General features: G+C 34.3%; 1 protein-coding gene across 6 annotated transcripts in view; it reads right to left on the reverse strand.

The window, feature by feature from the left end:
• Pde1a (phosphodiesterase 1A) overlaps positions 1 to 17,619 on the reverse strand; it is a 322,491-nt gene that overhangs the window by 225,868 nt on the left and 79,004 nt on the right. The window contains exon 1 of one of the 6 annotated variants that reach the window (XM_013358306.4): positions 12,430 to 12,912. The exons of the other annotated variants lie outside the window; for them this stretch is intronic. Coding sequence (XP_013213760.1) covers positions 12,430 to 12,482 — 53 coding nt within the window. The 5' untranslated portion in view covers positions 12,483 to 12,912. Of the gene's footprint in view, positions 1 to 12,429; positions 12,913 to 17,619 lie in introns of those variants that run through there. 6 annotated transcript variants of the gene reach the window in all.

Here is a 17,619-nt window from a genome sequence, read left to right on the forward strand (position 1 = left end):
CTGCTCAGATTTAGACCCATTGTTTAAGTGCTCCAATATTTAAACAGATGTAGGTAGAACAACAAACTAATTGGCATAACCATTAGTTTTTTGAGTATATAACAAATGAATCTCACATAAGAAACACTAGATATTTTGATGTCTGGCAAAGGAAAGGATAAAGGAAAAAAACAGAAGGGAATGGAAAGGAGCAGCATCATATTGTCACCTAGACATTTATATCAGAAAAAATAGAAGGAGAAGAAAAGTAATTAAATGTAAGTTAAGGCCCTTCACCAGCTCTGCATTGACATAGCTTCCATTGAATGGAGCAGGGAGCCTAAATTGCCCACTGAGCTAAATTGGCATAGAGGGGAATAATGTGTTGCTAGATAGAAGAAAGATAAAGCAGAACAAATTATCCAGGTGATATGCACTGATCAAAATTTTTCAACTTTAGCTGCTCAGCTTCCACAATCAATTTATCTAAAAGCTGATATAGATGAATCAGTAAGAATTTTTATATAATATTTAACTTAAAGATCAATTTAGTATAGCTGTTTGGCTCCCAGAATGTGGTCAGAAAGTATTTCCATTTTTTCAATTAGCACTGATTTTTGGAAGGTTATTATTAAAGCAAGCATCATGAACTAATGAGTACAGAAGAGAAATTTTACACCAATTGTGTCTCTATAACTATCTACCACATAAAATATTCTAAATATTTGATTCTTTAAAAAGAAAACAATGAACTTCTAAGAGCATTATATGATTTGCCTAACAGACTTAGGATTTTTCTTCTCAGAAAATAAATTCTTAGTATAATAGTTCAGAAAAAAAATTCCAATGAAGTAAAATATTTTATGTCCTTCAAGAATGGCCACAATTACACTAAATTTTAAAAAGTGAATAGTAAGCATTTTGGATATTGGAAAATTCATGAAAGGCATGATATAGATTAATAGGATGGCTACTCTCGGATTATTATTTTAATCACTTCTACTAATGAAATTATAATGAAATCTAGCTCTAGTTTTGCACAACCTAGACGCCACATCCTTCACTATCTCAAGGGTCTTTCTGCTGCATAAGAAAATGTTGTTTATATTTTGAGAGCAACAAATCTCTTCTGTTTAGAAACACTTTCAAAGCAAAAGCCTGAACTTGATCTTTCTTTTCCCTCCTTTCTTTATTTTTTTCTGGAGACAGTACTTCATGTCCTAAAATTCCTAGCATGTGCATCATATGTGACGTGACAAATCAATGTTTGTGTACTCATCACAGTAAGTCACATGACAGTGATAATTTACTTTGGGTCAGTTTTTCCCCTTTCTCCACCTCTAGAAGAAAAATATTAAGTATTAAGCAATTCTAAATAGAAAAAAAATGTATTTGGGGAAATTTAAATCATTTCTTTGGCTAGAACTAATGGACCAGGCCTCAAAGAGACTTATACTATTGGTCTGGCATATGCATTAAAGTTTCCTAACATTGTCTGTTATAAAGATAAAATCTGTAATGGCAATCCTTTGTTCTTAAGGCTCTATACAACAACACTATCATTATTCAAAACATATTACTTGCAGATTTTGAATTGCACACTTTTCACTAATTGTAAATTTAAGGGTAAAGCTTTGAACAAAAAATCTCTTCAGGATGAAATGTAGAGAAAGGCTCAAGAGCTAGGTAATACGCTGCCAAGCTTGTGTGCAATGACACCTGGGTGTGATAATCCACACAGAACTTCCATCTGTTATTTCTTAATTTACCCTCAGCTGTTTCAATAATGTGACATTGTTCGTTGTTTCTCAATCTTTTCAAAATATTTCTTCTTCCTTTTTTTAAACTCACACCATTACAGTTATGTAATAAAACATTACTCTCTCAACTAGGCAACTTTGTTTGGCTAGATTCTCTGAGAGGAGATGAAAAATGTTAACTGTGGAAAAATTTGGGGGGGGCAGACTATCTTCAGATAATATAAATAAGAAATTATTGTTAAAGGAAGAAAAAAAATATGAGCTGTAGGGAAATGAATTTCAGAAAAATTAAGGAGGTATATTTGGGGAAAATTTAGGGGAGGAAACTTAGTGTTTCTTTGAAATACTACTTTCTAGGGATATTAATAAGGATTATGCATAATTGGAAAGTTTTGAGATGTTTTAAAGTAGATAAACTCAACTTTTGCTGAAAAACTTCTAATATGCTTTGTAAACTTCTAATATGCTTTGTAATTCCCTAAGAGATGAATGAACAGGACAAGCAGATTAACCAAACTTATGTGATGCTTTTGTTCAGATATCTCAGGAGGATGATGTTCTATGACAAAAGGGCATTTTAGAAATGCTGAGCTCAGGAGTTCAGCTCTTTGGATTTATCATTTTTGAAATTAGTCCACATGGGTGACAGCACATATTTACAAGATCCGTACAGCATAGCCCTTGAATGTCTTTCTTTAACAAAACTTTCAGTCACACATCTCTCCACTCAGAGATGAAAGGTTCTATGCTGGTCAGGAGTCTCTCTATTCCCCCAATTTTTCCAAACACTCCAGGCACTTCCATATTCCCAAGCTTTATTCATGTTCTACCATCTTCCAGATGCCCTTATCCTTCTTCCCTTTCCCTCTCAAAATCCCATTTCCCCTTTGAAGGTCACCTTCAAGTATTCTACACTGCATATTCTATGTGCTTCTCTTTACGGCTGTAACTGTCAAACTTGTCTGTGTACTAGAAGATGAGGGAGTCTGAGAAAAACTGACTCCTGGATCTCACCTAGCTATTTTAATATAAGAGGTTAGAAATATCACCTGAACATTGGGATTTTAAAAACCCCCCAGTGATGACAAGACATAGCCAATGTTGAGAGTCACTGCTTTGGAGTTCATGGGAGTTTGCTTCTGTTCTTAATTGACCTATATCATTTAAAAGTGGTGTTTAATACTTTTTAAAGGAGAAAAATTAACCCTCTTTATGTTCACAAATCCCCTGAACCTAACAGAGTTTTTAAATGGAAAATAGAAAGAAGGAAGGAAGGAAAGAAAGTTTAATTTCCAACAATGATGCTGATGTTATTAAAAGATTTTCCAGATTACTCTGTTCTTCCATTTCTAAGATTAATTATATATTATTTATACCATTAAGGAAAGTAGATACCAAATCTCAGTTTGGATCAGCACAAAATGGATATTTTCTAGAAATACGCCAAAGCTTTATACCTCAGACCTAGTGAGTCAGAATCTCTGTGGCAAAAATTGCAGAAGCTTATTTTGATTTTGTTGGTGTTTTGTAAGCTGCCATTCTAATGTCAGTAACAAACAGATTCATTTTGTTAATCACTGATTCAAAAGAGAGGCTATATAATTTGTTGCTTTTTACAAAAATATTTACCTATTATAGTGGTTTTGGGAGGATTCAGTAAAACAGAAAACATTACCATACATCTATCCCATAAATAAATAATTTTTTAAAAAGATAATAAACCTCAATCCCAAGAGATTACACATTATGGATGTGACTTGAATCAAATTCAAATGTACAAGGAGGCTTTATTTTATTATTACTACAAAGCTTTCTTTCTGTGTCATAGTATTAGTTATAAATGGGATTGAATTGTCCAAAATTATGCAATAAATCACATTCAGCTTCTATTAAAATAATGAATTTCTTCAAGTGTGCTAGCATGACACTTGGTGAAAATCAATTATCCAAAAGGAACCAGGAAATGTGAGCAGTCATTATCAGGGTAAGAGCTCATTTTTTTAGGCAATTAAATAAGACTTTTAACTTATTAAAACTTTTTAAACCAGGAATCTCAGGCATGCTGTGACCCTGAAGTCAGTTGAACCACATTTGACCCACAGCCCATGTGACAGTCATCTGGACCTTCTGCTCTGTTAATATTTGTTTCCTATCCTCACTAGTCACCCCAACCAGTTTATAACATGAAAGAAAGTTTCAATTTATATGCTGTCTCTTCAGTGGCTGAATGAACAATAGATGAACTAAAGAAAAGAATAAAATCAGAAAAAGCACACACACCATCAGAGAAGATTTACTGCATTAACTGCCATAATCGTATGTGCTTCTCTGTGTCTCTATCTTCTGATATTATGTTGTACAGTGTCCTTTTGCTCCCACTTCGGGTTGGGCCCTCTGACTTCACATTTCCAATGGGACAGCAGCAACTTAATCAGACTTGAAATCTTAAAAAGGTGTTTCTACTTCCCACAACTATAATGAGACCTGTCCAGGCTAGCCTACGGGATAGCCTCATCGAGAGACACAATGGAAGAAAGCTGTCATGGAACCAAGGAACCCCCTTATCACCCAGCCCACAACAAACCCACATCTGGCCCAGGTGCATGAGAAAGCCCCACTGAGATCACCCAAGCCTTTTACACAGACCAGCAGAACCACTCATCCCACCCACCTGCTAAGGTACTTCTAAGCCATGATATTTGGGGAATATTTATTAATAGCAAAGCTGACACAATTGTCTTCATTGTTTGAAAAGCTGTCCTTTGAAAGACTGTGGATCCTCCTTGTTCCAGTTCTACCAAGGAGAAAAAAGTTGTATTGGTAGGAGGACAAATTTCAATTTAAGGAAATATTCTCTAACAAGTCATAGTTGTTTGAAGGTAGAATGAGCTAATTTTCATGATGCTAGAATAAATCAAGTCAAGGTTAATACACATCCATTTATTCATTGAAAAACTATGTATCATCTTTACCTTTAATGCTACAAAATAATATATAAGTAATCAGTACATTATGTGGTGGAGAATATTTGCTTTTTCATTATGGACAAATGTTAGAAATAAGAACCAAATACACATTCTCCCTGTAATCCTCTTGGACATAGCTGCCAGAATTCCCAGCAAATCTTTACTAGCTGCCATTCACCCTAGAAACAGAGAGATGACCACTATGTGGATCTAACAAAATAAATTATTTATCCTATCATTCATTCATGTCAAGGGTCACTAGTTAGCAGTGTGCAGCTGGATTTTGTTTAGTCTTTCAGTGTTTTTCTTTTTTTAAAAAAAAAAATAAAATAAATACTTTTTAATTCTGATCACCACTGTTCCTCACAAATCCTATTTCACATATTTATAATACCAAACTGAACCCTTTAGGTATTTAAGTTTAAAGACTTGGCTTAGTACTTACTTATGAAACACATGTCTCCTAAAAGTTATGAGAAATACAGATGAATTAAATGTTGATTTAGCCTTAGGAATGTCAGAGGTTGTCTGGAGAGAGTATAATTACTTCTATCAAGAAATTATGATAAAATGAAGAAGTCTGTGCCATAAAAAGATATAGATAAAATGCCACTGGATCTTACAGTCAGAAACAACTGGATGGCACTAAACTAGACAGCAAAAGCACAATACGTGGGCCTAGACATGTGCAGGTCCCTTTTGTTCTTTGAATGTTGCTTCACATTGCTCTAACACAGCTGCTGTTTTGGGTCTAAGCATTTGCAACATAACATTCATTGGAGTTCTCTAACAAACAAGTGGGCCCCCTATCCCTGCTCACATCCAAAGTATGATTAAATGATGTAATTTAGGAGTGACTTGGCCTTGTGGGATTTTCCTTTCCTTCCTCAATTAGGAATCCTGAGATTGTCACTTCCATGTGTTGCTGACATAGCCCTACTGTTTTTCATTACCTTTGATCTTTAACCAATTAGTTCTGAACTTTTTGATCCTGAAAAGTCAATATTGATATATTCAAAGCTGAAGTGATTTCCATAGTAAAAGCCCATAATTTTTAATGTCTATAAAACAGTTGGTTAATAAATATATAATTAATGATTGCATATCTGTTTAGTAAATTCTTCTAAAAATTACATCCTAAAACATCAATGTCTGGAGTTATCAAAACACTAAAAGTGAACATCACTTTGACTCAGAATTAATGCTTCTTCTTCATAACAAAAAGCAGGGCTTCGATAGAGCAGGCATGGAGGCCACACAGATAACAAATATGAAGTATTATCATCATTTCCTTCAAATGAACTAACTTGCCCATCCACTTTCAGCAACTCCGATTCAGGAAATGTTGAATTTTCCTCAATTAGAGTTCATATCCAAGTGACTGTAATCAAATACATAAATAAACTGAAGCTTTCCCATGAGAACAAACTGTCAAAACTATGTATGTCCAGTCACAGAAATGAAGAGTCTGAGTTTACAAATGCTGCAGACTTTTTTAAAACTACTCTCTCCCTTTGGACCTACAGGTCATCTTTCAAGTAAGTACCACAGTATGACTGATCCTTCTTTCCTTCCTTCCTTCCTTCCTTCCTTCCTTCCTTCCTTCCTTCCTTCCTTCCTTCCTTCCTTCCTTCCTTCCTTCCTTCCTTTCTTCCTTCTGTGTATAAAAAGCTGATTACTCAAAATATAAAAATTTCCAGATGATATAAAACTATTAAATCATTGTACTTGAATATTTTGATTTTCCTCATTTCAGACATTTCAAATCTTTATATGAAAAGTCATTTCTAAATCACACCAGCACCCCCAGATAAACACAGTATCCCTACTCTACTTAGACAATGAGGTTTGCATAGTTTCCCATGCTTCAAACTACTCCCTGCTCCTCCTACACCCAAAACCATGAATTGTCAATTTCATACCTCTTTCTGGAGTTTCCCTGAAGATTCTATGTATGTGACTTGTCTACAAATACAATAATGGTTCAATGAAAAGTAGTTCTTAGTATTAATATTAATACCTGCTGCTGCTGCTGCTGCTGCTGCTAATGATGGTAAGTTTACTGGAGAAATTTTAAATGTGGGTTGACTGTGGATGAAATAATACTGGAGTGAGTAAATTACTTACTGCATTACATTAAAATGTATAACAAATTAGTTTATCAATTGATGATGACCACTTAAAGGTACTTTTGCAACTAGAAAACTAAATAAGTATAGTAAGGTCTGATAATTTTTTTCATGTTGAACATTACTTGCCTTACATTCAAATGTGTTTTTGCTTTGGTCTTTGTAATTTATTTTAAAGACCAATTTGTGTCTGCTTCTTGTGCTATAAATCTTAAAGGAGCTTTAACTCGCAGCACTATAATACCCTGAGCGCAACAAAAAACATTAATTTTTAATAAACATGTCTGCTATAAAATAAATGTGTTCTTCTATTAATCAGTATCATGCCCTACAGTGTTATAAACTTTATATTCATTACCCTATGTTCATTTTATAAGTGTATTTTTTCACTCTAATAACAAGGAAAAATAACAAATATAATTGCTTGGTTTTGTCAATTAATCATCACTTGTATAAAAATCATCATTCACATTTTTTTAATCTCTAAAACTGAATTTCCAATGACCACATTACCCTAACAGGTAAATTCATGTTCCTTATTTCTCTCTCTTTCTCTCTCTCTTTTCTTTAACTAAACAAATTCCCAATCCATTTTATCTTACAGCCAAACACTGATAAAAATATTTTTATAAAGAAAGAATTACATTTATTTCAGATTTGATTGGCAGAGCTTCCTATGAGAAAACTTGTTGCATAAAAGAGGAGATATTTATGTATTATACCACTTCATCAGCACATTATTAATTATTTTTCTATGTACTTTCTTTTCACTTGCATGACTTTGTACCATTTTTTTCTCTATCTAAAGCATGTACTTCTGATGAGAGAAAGGTGTTAGAGAGAGGCTTAAATCAAAGAGAATCATAAAAACAAATACAAAACAAAAATCCAAAAATGTATCATGATTTCTTTACATTTTGAAGTGAATTTTACGTTTTATTTTATTTGTTCAGGTTTTTAAAAATTATCCCCAAAGCACTATGACAGTCAGTCTGATGTTCCTCCTTATTCATGTATAAAAATCTGAAATATGGTGTTGTCTTTTCATGTTAGCATTTTCAGCTTAACTTTTATATTGAGCTAGTGAATGAATAGACAAAAATGATTCCACTCTGAAATGTTTATGATTTTAAATATATAATGGATATTTATGATAAATGTATAACATGGCTTATTCTATTCCTATATAAATAATAAATCTTGAACCTTGAAATTAGAATTCAGACACCACAACAGGCCACTAACCACTCCCAGGAGGCCCCAAAACAAAATTAAGGTCTTTTTCTAGTCTTTCTTATTCCATTCTACTGCTTTCTACATTTCAGTGTGAAAGGAATATGTCTGCCAAAAACACTCTCAGAATTCCACCACTAACAGATACTTGTAAAAATAAAACTTTTGAAAACACATAAAGAAAAGAAACGGCATGTACTAAATGATGTTAAGATCCCAATGTGATTTTCATTAGTCTTGGGCTCTGGCAGCATAACGCTTTAGTGTCTCAGATCCCAGATTAATAGACCAGTCCTCAATGCTAGGGCTGATGGAGAACCATTTGCATAGTTGGATATTACTTGTGACTTTTTAGTGTTACTTCTAATGAAAAATCACCACAAAGATAACGTTTGAACACTAAAAAAGGTTCAAAAAGTTGTTGGTTCCAAAGAACACTATATAAAGGCTAGCCTGTAAAAATCATTTCCATTTATTTTTCAAATTCTTTTTTTTTCACTCTTCTAGAAAGAATTTGAAACAACAAGTGCAAAGGTACACACAATAGAATTGAAAAAAATAATGCAATATCAAATCAAATTGGAGGAGATCATTCTAGTAAAATCCCAGATAACTCTTCATGGAAATAAAATTCAGATGAAAAGTCTTTATACAGGTACAATATTTATTTGAGGAGAAATAGATTTTTCTTGATATCACAATCTAAGGTTGATTTACAGCATGTGTATATTGAAAACTTACTAAACAATATGAGTATACAGTAAGATTGAAATGTTTTCATTTATAGTTCTACTGAAGTTACATTAAGGTTCTTCACTTGAATGTGTTATATATAATATTAAAACATAAACTGATGACTTGTTTGCATAAAGATAAATTATTATAATTGCCAGAGATAAACTTCTCTAGGAATATAGAAAAGGAAGTTTTTAAAAGCCTGAAGTCATATGTCCATGAAAAACATTTAATACTAAGTGTTGGTTTACACCTTGGATTTTAAGGATCTATTTAATTTGATTATGTAAGTGCTGAGGGTCAGAACTCAGTGTTGTTGGTTGAAATATATGAAAATACTTTTTTTGATGTGTTTTCTTCCTAGGAAATGATAAAACTTTAAGTGTTTCTCTTGAGTAAAAGGAGATTCATCTAGACAAGCCTAAGCTATAAGAGCATTTGCAGAAAGAGCTACAAAATGTGTTCAAGAGTTACCAATTTTAAAAGCTCAGGGCTGAGTAGTCTCATTGATCCCAAAGTTCTGCATGATATACAAAAGCAAGATGATAGATATAGATGCTCCTTCATTAGTGATTAAAGGAACTATGCCTTTTCTCTTTGCCTTACAGACATGATATGAAAATATAAATCTAAAATGTCCAAGGAAGATGTTTTAAAAATAGATTGGTAACTAACTATGTGAGATGATCTGGGAATCTTTATTGTAGGAGGCCTAGACATTCTTAGATACTGTATCTGAATAATGTCAGATTCCTCCCAGACTTCTTGGTATCTCATTCAGCTATGGAATTTAAATGAACACCATCTACTCCAAAACTCTCATCCTACTTTTTCCACTTGAGGGATGAGTTCTACTTTGTGAAATTTAGGGAACTTATGCTATTGGTTGATTTTTAATTACTTTTTAAAGAAATAAGTAAACCTCTTGATCTCTTCTCTCTCAGGTAATTTAGATATGCAAATTAATTATTCTTCAGATCTGCTTTCCCAGGACACTATTGTCTCTTTTGTGGCACATCATCTGATTGTACCATCATAAGTACTAGATGATATGTCTAGGGAGCTCAAAGTCCCTCAAAGAATACCAAATGAGTTGAATTAAATGCAAGTGTTTAATTACAGGGAGGGAAAAGCAGCTTATATAGAGAAATTTGGAATGGTGTCAAAATTCAGATATTTCCAAACAAAAATCCCTGAGCTGATCTGTATCAATAATTGACATTTAAATGAATTGTCTATAAGCAACCAAGTTGTGGTTGTTGTTTTTGTTTTGTTTTGTTTTTTAATTTTTTTAAATTTTGTAACTGGTTTCTCTAGCACAAGTGAAACATTTGCTAATCAAGTGGATATGATAACCCATGTGCAAGTCCCTTAGAAAGTACAGCACAGACAAGGACATAATAAGAAGGAAAGGTCTGGTAAATGGATCTCTGACCAGAAAAGTCAAGCCTGAGAAAGATGTCTCAATGTGAGTCACTAGGTATAGTTCAGGATAGCCAAGGGGACAAGATACCTGTCCAAGAAAGCCAACAAAGAAAATGAAATGTGGCATGCCATGAAAGCAAATGTGCCAAAGGCAAGCCTAATCCACTTACCAGCTTGCCAAAGAGTACAACTAGCTCTCAGGATGTCAAGGCTGTATTTTACTGAGTATCAGCCAAAATTCTCTCTGAGGAATGGTGCCTAATTATTTGAATCCAATTCTCTTTCCCTCATCCCCATCAAACCCTAATCAAAGCAATGCCAATTGTCAAGGTGCCAGCTGATCAATAAATTCCCAATTCCCACATCTAGCCTTGACCTTCTTTCATCAGTTTTGTTTTAAAACAATTTTCTGATATAATCTTTCTGGTAGCTACCTTTTCTCTTTTAGATTAACAGTATCAAGAAGCCATCATTTTAATCCACTAAATTTCATTCTAGTTATCTGGGCAAAGAATATCAATTTTCACAAAGAATCTGTTCTTTCTATCAAAGTCAACCACCACATATAGTGTAGTTAGATTGCAATACACCTGCAAGTAGCACCTAAGTATACAATTCATCAGGACTGAGTGTGGATTTGGCATGGAGACCACCTGCCTCAATCACAAGCACTCTCCAGTAGGATAATACATCAGCAATAATGGATAGGTGACCTGTTTTTTGTTTTTTGTTTTTCCAGTACCTTGCCTTCCCAAACTACTATGGGTGGTCTGTTTGAGTGGTATCTTATTGGAGTTGAATTTGGAATCATCAGTGCAAATATCCTGCCTTTTTGAAATCATATGTGCACTTGGGAAAAAGTAGAGATTAATTACTTAGGATAAGGAGAAGTTTTGAGGAAATTTGGCAGGTGAATTCACATTTGGGAAGCCATTCTGGATTTTTTATTATTATTATTTACTGCAGTTGCTCCATAGTATTTGCAAATACATATTTAAGTAGGTACAGATTGTGATATTAAATCCACTGTATGAATTTAGCATGATGCCCTGGTTTAAATCCTCAGTACTGAATAAAAAAATCATTAAAAGCATATGTATGAACTTAAGTATAACTTAGGGTCAAAGAAGTATTTAAAACAAATTTGCACTAGCTCTGTGTCTTAAGCATTATGAAAGTATGTTGTTTTTATTAGTAATATTGTAGAAATCTTTAATACACAAAAAATAGTCACACTTAACATAATTATAGTCTTTAAAGTCCACTATTATTCATTATGTAACAACCACAGAATGCCAGAAATTCCATCCATATACTTTATTATTCTGTATTTAATTCTAGATCAACAGCCAGTGGTTGCAACTTGACTTTAACACTTTCTATTGATAATGTTTAGTATCTCTACATGTTTAGAATATTGCCTTGGGAAAAACCTAAGACTGACATATAATTCTTTCTTTTTTTAAAAAAAATCTGTTTTATGAGGAAGCAATTGTTGTGTTCATTTTCTAGCTACTTTAAAATTACTAAAAGTACATAAGCTAAGGAATCAGGAGTTAAAGAATCAATGGAGAAGTTTCTTCTCCCACAGAGAGTGTCCTTTCCTCCCAAATAAAACCTTAGCTCAATATTTTAATCTTTACCCACATTTTGCCTGGCCACAGATTTTTCCCACAGTGTACAATTTTTCCATTTGCTCCATTATTTCATGAACTGTTGGTCTGATATTCCTGAATGAGCTATAAAATGGGAACTCTAGAACAGTAGCTCTCAAGTTCAAATTTACCTCACAACACATTACTTCAGAAAGATCTAGCATTTGCAGCACTAAAATACTGCCCTTGAGTGTAATCAGTTGAAAGAACCAAGCACAATATTTCCTATTCGGAGGGCTGTGCCACAGCCCTCAGAAACAGTGAGGGATTGCATAATGTTTCAAAAGTTTTTTTCCAGTGCAGTGTCACTCATGTGCTTGAATAGTTAAGATTTTTTTAAAATATATTTTGAGGAGTTGATAAGAGCTTGGGTACAGAGTTTCAGAAAATAGAAAATAAAAGGACTCCTTCAGCATGCACAAAGTTAACTTCAGGCATTCTTCATTGTTTTGCTGTATCTTACTGTGCAAATCCCGAAGTTAAGGATGAAGGAGAGGAAGGATTGTTCCTGAGAGCCCTTGAGCCACCTGGGACTAACATTACTCACCTAAAGATGGGTCTTTGGAGATGTTTCTTCCTGATTGTGACGTGGTCATCCATTTAAAGGTGAAAGTTGAACTTCTTCCTGGAAGCCACTCCAGAAAATCCAGGGAGGGAATGTGGAAGCTTATCCTGATCTATCGTGCTGCAAGGAGGCCAGAAGGAAAAAGTGGTTTCCTCTTTCTCTTTTTGGGTGCTGGGAGAAAACTTCCCTGCTCTCTGCCAGCTGAGCAGTGTGTCCATAGAGGCCACATAAGACAGGCACGTTGGGGCACTCCCCCACAGAGCAGGGTGTGCAAAAACCACCAAGAGTCACGTTGATATGGGCCAGAGGAGCATACGGGCCCTCGGAAACAGAACAAAACAAACAGAAAACTGCCTACCCCAAGTGTCACCCAGGTAGGAGCTCCCTAAGTTATTGCAGCAGCCATGAGAGCGCTCCTTCCACATGCTGGTCAAGCTCGGAAAGGATAAGTCCCTCCCTGTCTTTAAAACAGCCTGTTCTGAGGCTCAACTTTTTTTCTTCAAAATAAAAGTTGTACAGCTGGTTCAGCAGTCCCATGTGAGTACCCTCTGGAAAAAAAAAAGTTTGTCCTGTTAAAATAAGAACTGTATACAAATTAATGAAGAAAGATGGGCTCGGGTTGCAGGGCTGGCTCTGCTTCAAGAGATTATAATTATTTTACAATCTTGCTTTTATTCATGCTGGATGAAGTGTGGAGACGGCTCATCATTTTTGGCACTTGTAACCTAATAACCTGCACTTGGCTCAAGTTGAAGATGCCATTACACTGATAGAAGCCCATGTGAGGCTTGCCAGAGGTACAGAAGTTAGAAAAACAAAAATTGCTCAATTCTGTTGGTGACATTGTACCTAGATGTCTATACCCAAAAGAGGCTTTCCAACTAAGAGGAAGCACTGCAGAAAAAGAAATGAAAACACATGCATGCCTACACACGCACACACACACACACACACACACACACACACACACACAAATCCCCCAAACAGCCTGGGAGTCCAAGGTTTTATTATATGATGAAATTTGAATTTATAAAAATAAAAGGAAAGACAAGAAGGTATAAAAGATAGTATGTTAACAGCTGAAAATAAATGACATTAAAAACTGTTTTATTTAGAAAACTTAGTCTTGCACTGCAGGAACTCTTATTCTAGTTCCAGATAATGTGAATTCTCATTTTTCAACAAATCCTGTTTTGGAGACTTTCCTGATAGCTAACAAAGTTCCTGCTCAGTCAATAATGTCATAAGGTTCCAGGCCAGAGGTTTGGTATGTGATAAAACAATGATCTCAAAGCACGGTTAAAATATTTTAAAAATATACATTTAATGAAGGAGGAAAATGAGCCACACACATGCCTTTAGCTGAATGATCCATGAAAACAAGAATCAAGTGTCACAAAGAAGGACAGGACCTGTAGTCCTTTGCACTATCCAAATACTTCTGGAGGAGCAAGAATACCTTTTGATTTTTTTCCCAGAGGAGAGACAAGGAAGGAGAGGAGAATAACAAATCATTGTCTTTATCAAGAAGTTCTAATTCAGAATAGGAAATGTAGTCAGTCTGAGAGCACTAATAACAAAATGAATGGGTTCTAGTTCTAGTTCTATCATGAACATGCTGGATCACTGGCAAAATTCTTGACCTATCTGAGCCCTGGTTGACTTGTTCATTAAATGAAGTTGTCATATTAATTAAATTATATGATTCTTTTCTATCTGTTATGGTACTATCATTTTATTTACAAATATCATTAGTTTGCTTCTTGTAAATAAGTTAACATGGAAGTTCTGATGTCTGATACTGCAAAATCTATACACATTACCTGTAGACTTATAAATAAATTAATTTTATATTACATGCATTCATATAGATATTTATTTATATAGTGACATCTAAATCAGTGTTTCCACCATTATCACATATGTTCTTTGCAGCAGTTAATTATGGAGACCACCTACATTCAAACCTGCTGTGGCTTTCTTTGTTATGTAGGAAGGTGCACAAGTAAAACATTGTGCAGTTTTCTTGAAAGTTTTTTTGCATTTGTGAATAGAATTTAATTTCGTTGGTCATGGTTTACCTATCTTACTATTATTTTAACATAAAAATTTCTCCTAAGGAACAATGCAAGAGAATTATCTCAAAAACTTTAAAAATTAATTTTGTCTACTTTTAAATTAAAAAATGTAAGATTTTTTTTTCATAAATATGATAGAAGAAACTCAAAACAAATACCTATAAACAACTAGCCAAGGTGCAATTTGAAGAGCAAGCCAAGTATGCTAACATGAAGCTAAAAGATTTGATTATCAACTGAAGAACCTGAAAGTTGATAAATTAATCATAGGAAATCCATAAGATCTTCCTTATGATGGATATATATATTTTCTCTTAAGTGATTAAGAGAGATAAGTTAAAGTTACATATGCAATAAGCCGTATTTAAACCCCAATCTCATTGCCAAAAAAAAATTTTAAAAAATACCTACAAATATCCATTTAGCACAAAGAAAAAAATATCTATTTAAAAATGTTTTTATTAGCTCTTTCTCAAAGAGTACTTAAATTGGATATTGGGAAGGAAAGTTTCCTTTGCTGACTTAGTCAGTTTTTCACATGATATTCAATAAGATGAAAAGATCTCACTATTATTGCTTAAGTTACAAAAATAATTTCCTATACTAACACAACTGTGCTGTGCAAAATGCTAAAATTTATGGCATAAATAATCAGGCTAACTCTGTTATAAAGTGGACTAAGTGGAATTTATTATGAAAAGTTTTGTTTTTCTGGAGGCAGACATCAGAAATGGTGTTTATATTTTTCCTGATATAGTAAAACAAATGCAGTCCTACTGTCTTAACACCTCTCTTCTCTCTCTCTCTCTCTCTCTCTCTCTGTCTCTCTCTCTCTCTCTCTCTCTTTCTCTCTCTCTCTCTCACACACACACACACACACACACATATTCACACTCACACATACACACACACATATACCTCAAACATATATAACAAGCTCCCATACATTCCAAATCCCCTCAGCACTGTTAAATACAGTCATAATAGGCAATTCAGCAAATATTTAAACACTCAGCTGAAACCAATATACCCATCTTAACTACCACATTTTTTTGTGATAGAATAGATGGATCAATTCATATGACTTCCAAACCAAAAGTATACTACAAGTGTCTCTCAATGATCACGGTAAACAGGTGAGTTTTTTCTTTTTCTTAATCATTACTGCTTGTTCTCTGGCTCTGTAATACTCAAGTAACAAAGCATGCAATGGCAGAAAGATGGGTTGATATTACGCACCCAAGTGAAAGGAAATTAATATATCAGCAAGTTGTCTCTTTAACTATAGAAGTTTAGCCAAATCTGAGACCAAGCGTGTGTTTTTCTTGTTTTCAACATAGTTTAACACAATGTCACGAGTTACACATTTAAAGGCATTTTAAATTAAGTGGGATAGGGTAAAGGAAATGCAAGAAAGAAAGGATTAGATGGTATTTTAGGTTTTATCAATATATACATAAATATTATCATTTTCATTTTTGAAAAAAAATCTGCTTCTTTCCCTTTTGCCTCTCATCTTGCACCAGGGTTAAAGCTAGCCTTCAGTATGATTAGAATATCATATACATTGAACTTCATTTCAGTCATTCCAAACTTTTTTTTGACATATCACATATGAAGGATGAAATAAGTGTACATGTGATACTGTACATTTGAAACTGCCCCAGAAAAGCACCTAGACCTCAATGTAATTAAAATACATGTACATTAAATTCAGGCAATACCATAATTCTCATTTGCCTGGACTATAAATATTGTATCAGGAAAGGGAAACATTACTTGGTCAACTGAACCATAAGATGAGTGGCAGTGCATGAATCATTCCTGGCATACTCAACTCAGCTCTGCCTTCCCCCAGTGGCAAAAAGTTATAGCAGCAAGTGAGAGTGGCAACCTTTCAGAGAGAACTTAAACCTGATTTATCCTTTCCGGGTAAGTCATTCAGAGCTTTCAGCATTTTATTCATTTTTTATAATGAACTTCTTGCTACAGCTTTCACAACTGATTAAGAAGCTAACCTGTGCATGGTAGAGTGATGAACTAGATATTCCTACTACATATATTGTCATGTAAGCAGGCACTCTGCTCCTGAAGTTGCTTGTGCTCTTTCTGGGCCATGTTTCAAATTTCATGGAGAAAGAGGAGAATCAACTAATCACTCTAGGGAGTGTCTATTATCCTAAACCCCTACTCTACTTAACTACCATAGAATTGCCCATTACATTCTCAGTGCTCATAAGAACCATCTCTAGAAACTGGGCCTTCTGATATCAAGGAGAATGAAATAGGTGAATTGCAGAATATTTTCTACCAAGATCTCAACAGAAGGTCTATTCTATTATCAAGAACCCTGGACTCATATTAAAGAACATATATTCAAACGCCAGCTCTAGCATCAATTTTCTCTGCAATTCCCTATCTGATGTCAGTTTCCTCACTACTCAAACTAAGTTGGGCCAGATGAACTCCAAGGTCCTTTCCTGCTCTGAAATTCTGTGACTCCCTCACTGACTCTATGACAAAATGCAAGTTATTTAAATTTAATGTCCAACCAACAGAATACTTCTCATCCACCTTGTTGTAGAATTTTAAATATAGTACATTATTCATATATGAAAATAAATTGCAGCATCTTTATTTTTTCTAATTTTACTCTTTGCTTTTTTATGACTTCAACTTTGAACTACCTTCACTGAAGGTAAGCTCCACAGAGGCAGGGACCAGGGTCTGTTTATTTATTTTTGGGGGGGGCGGGGAGTACCAGGGATTGAACTCAGTGGCACTCAACTACTGAGCCACATCCCCAGAAATATTATTTTGTATTTTATTTAGAGACAGGGTCTCCCTGAGTTGCTTAGAACTCTTGCCTCAGCTTCCCAAGCTGCTAGAATTACAGGCATGTGCCACCATGCCCAGCTAGGGTCTGTTTTATTCTGTGTGCATGGTATATAAGAGACACTTAGTGGTTATTTCTTAAATATGTTAACATATAAAAAAGTAATCATAATGCCATTTTGTCGTCATCTTATGTAAGTATTATTTTTCAAAAATTCAGTCATGTCTGGTAAAATGTTCAGTCTTTTGTATTTCCTCT

This window comes from Ictidomys tridecemlineatus, chromosome 7 (genome assembly GCF_052094955.1).
Source record: "Ictidomys tridecemlineatus isolate mIctTri1 chromosome 7, mIctTri1.hap1, whole genome shotgun sequence".
In the NCBI taxonomy this organism is placed as follows: domain Eukaryota; kingdom Metazoa; phylum Chordata; class Mammalia; order Rodentia; family Sciuridae; genus Ictidomys; species Ictidomys tridecemlineatus.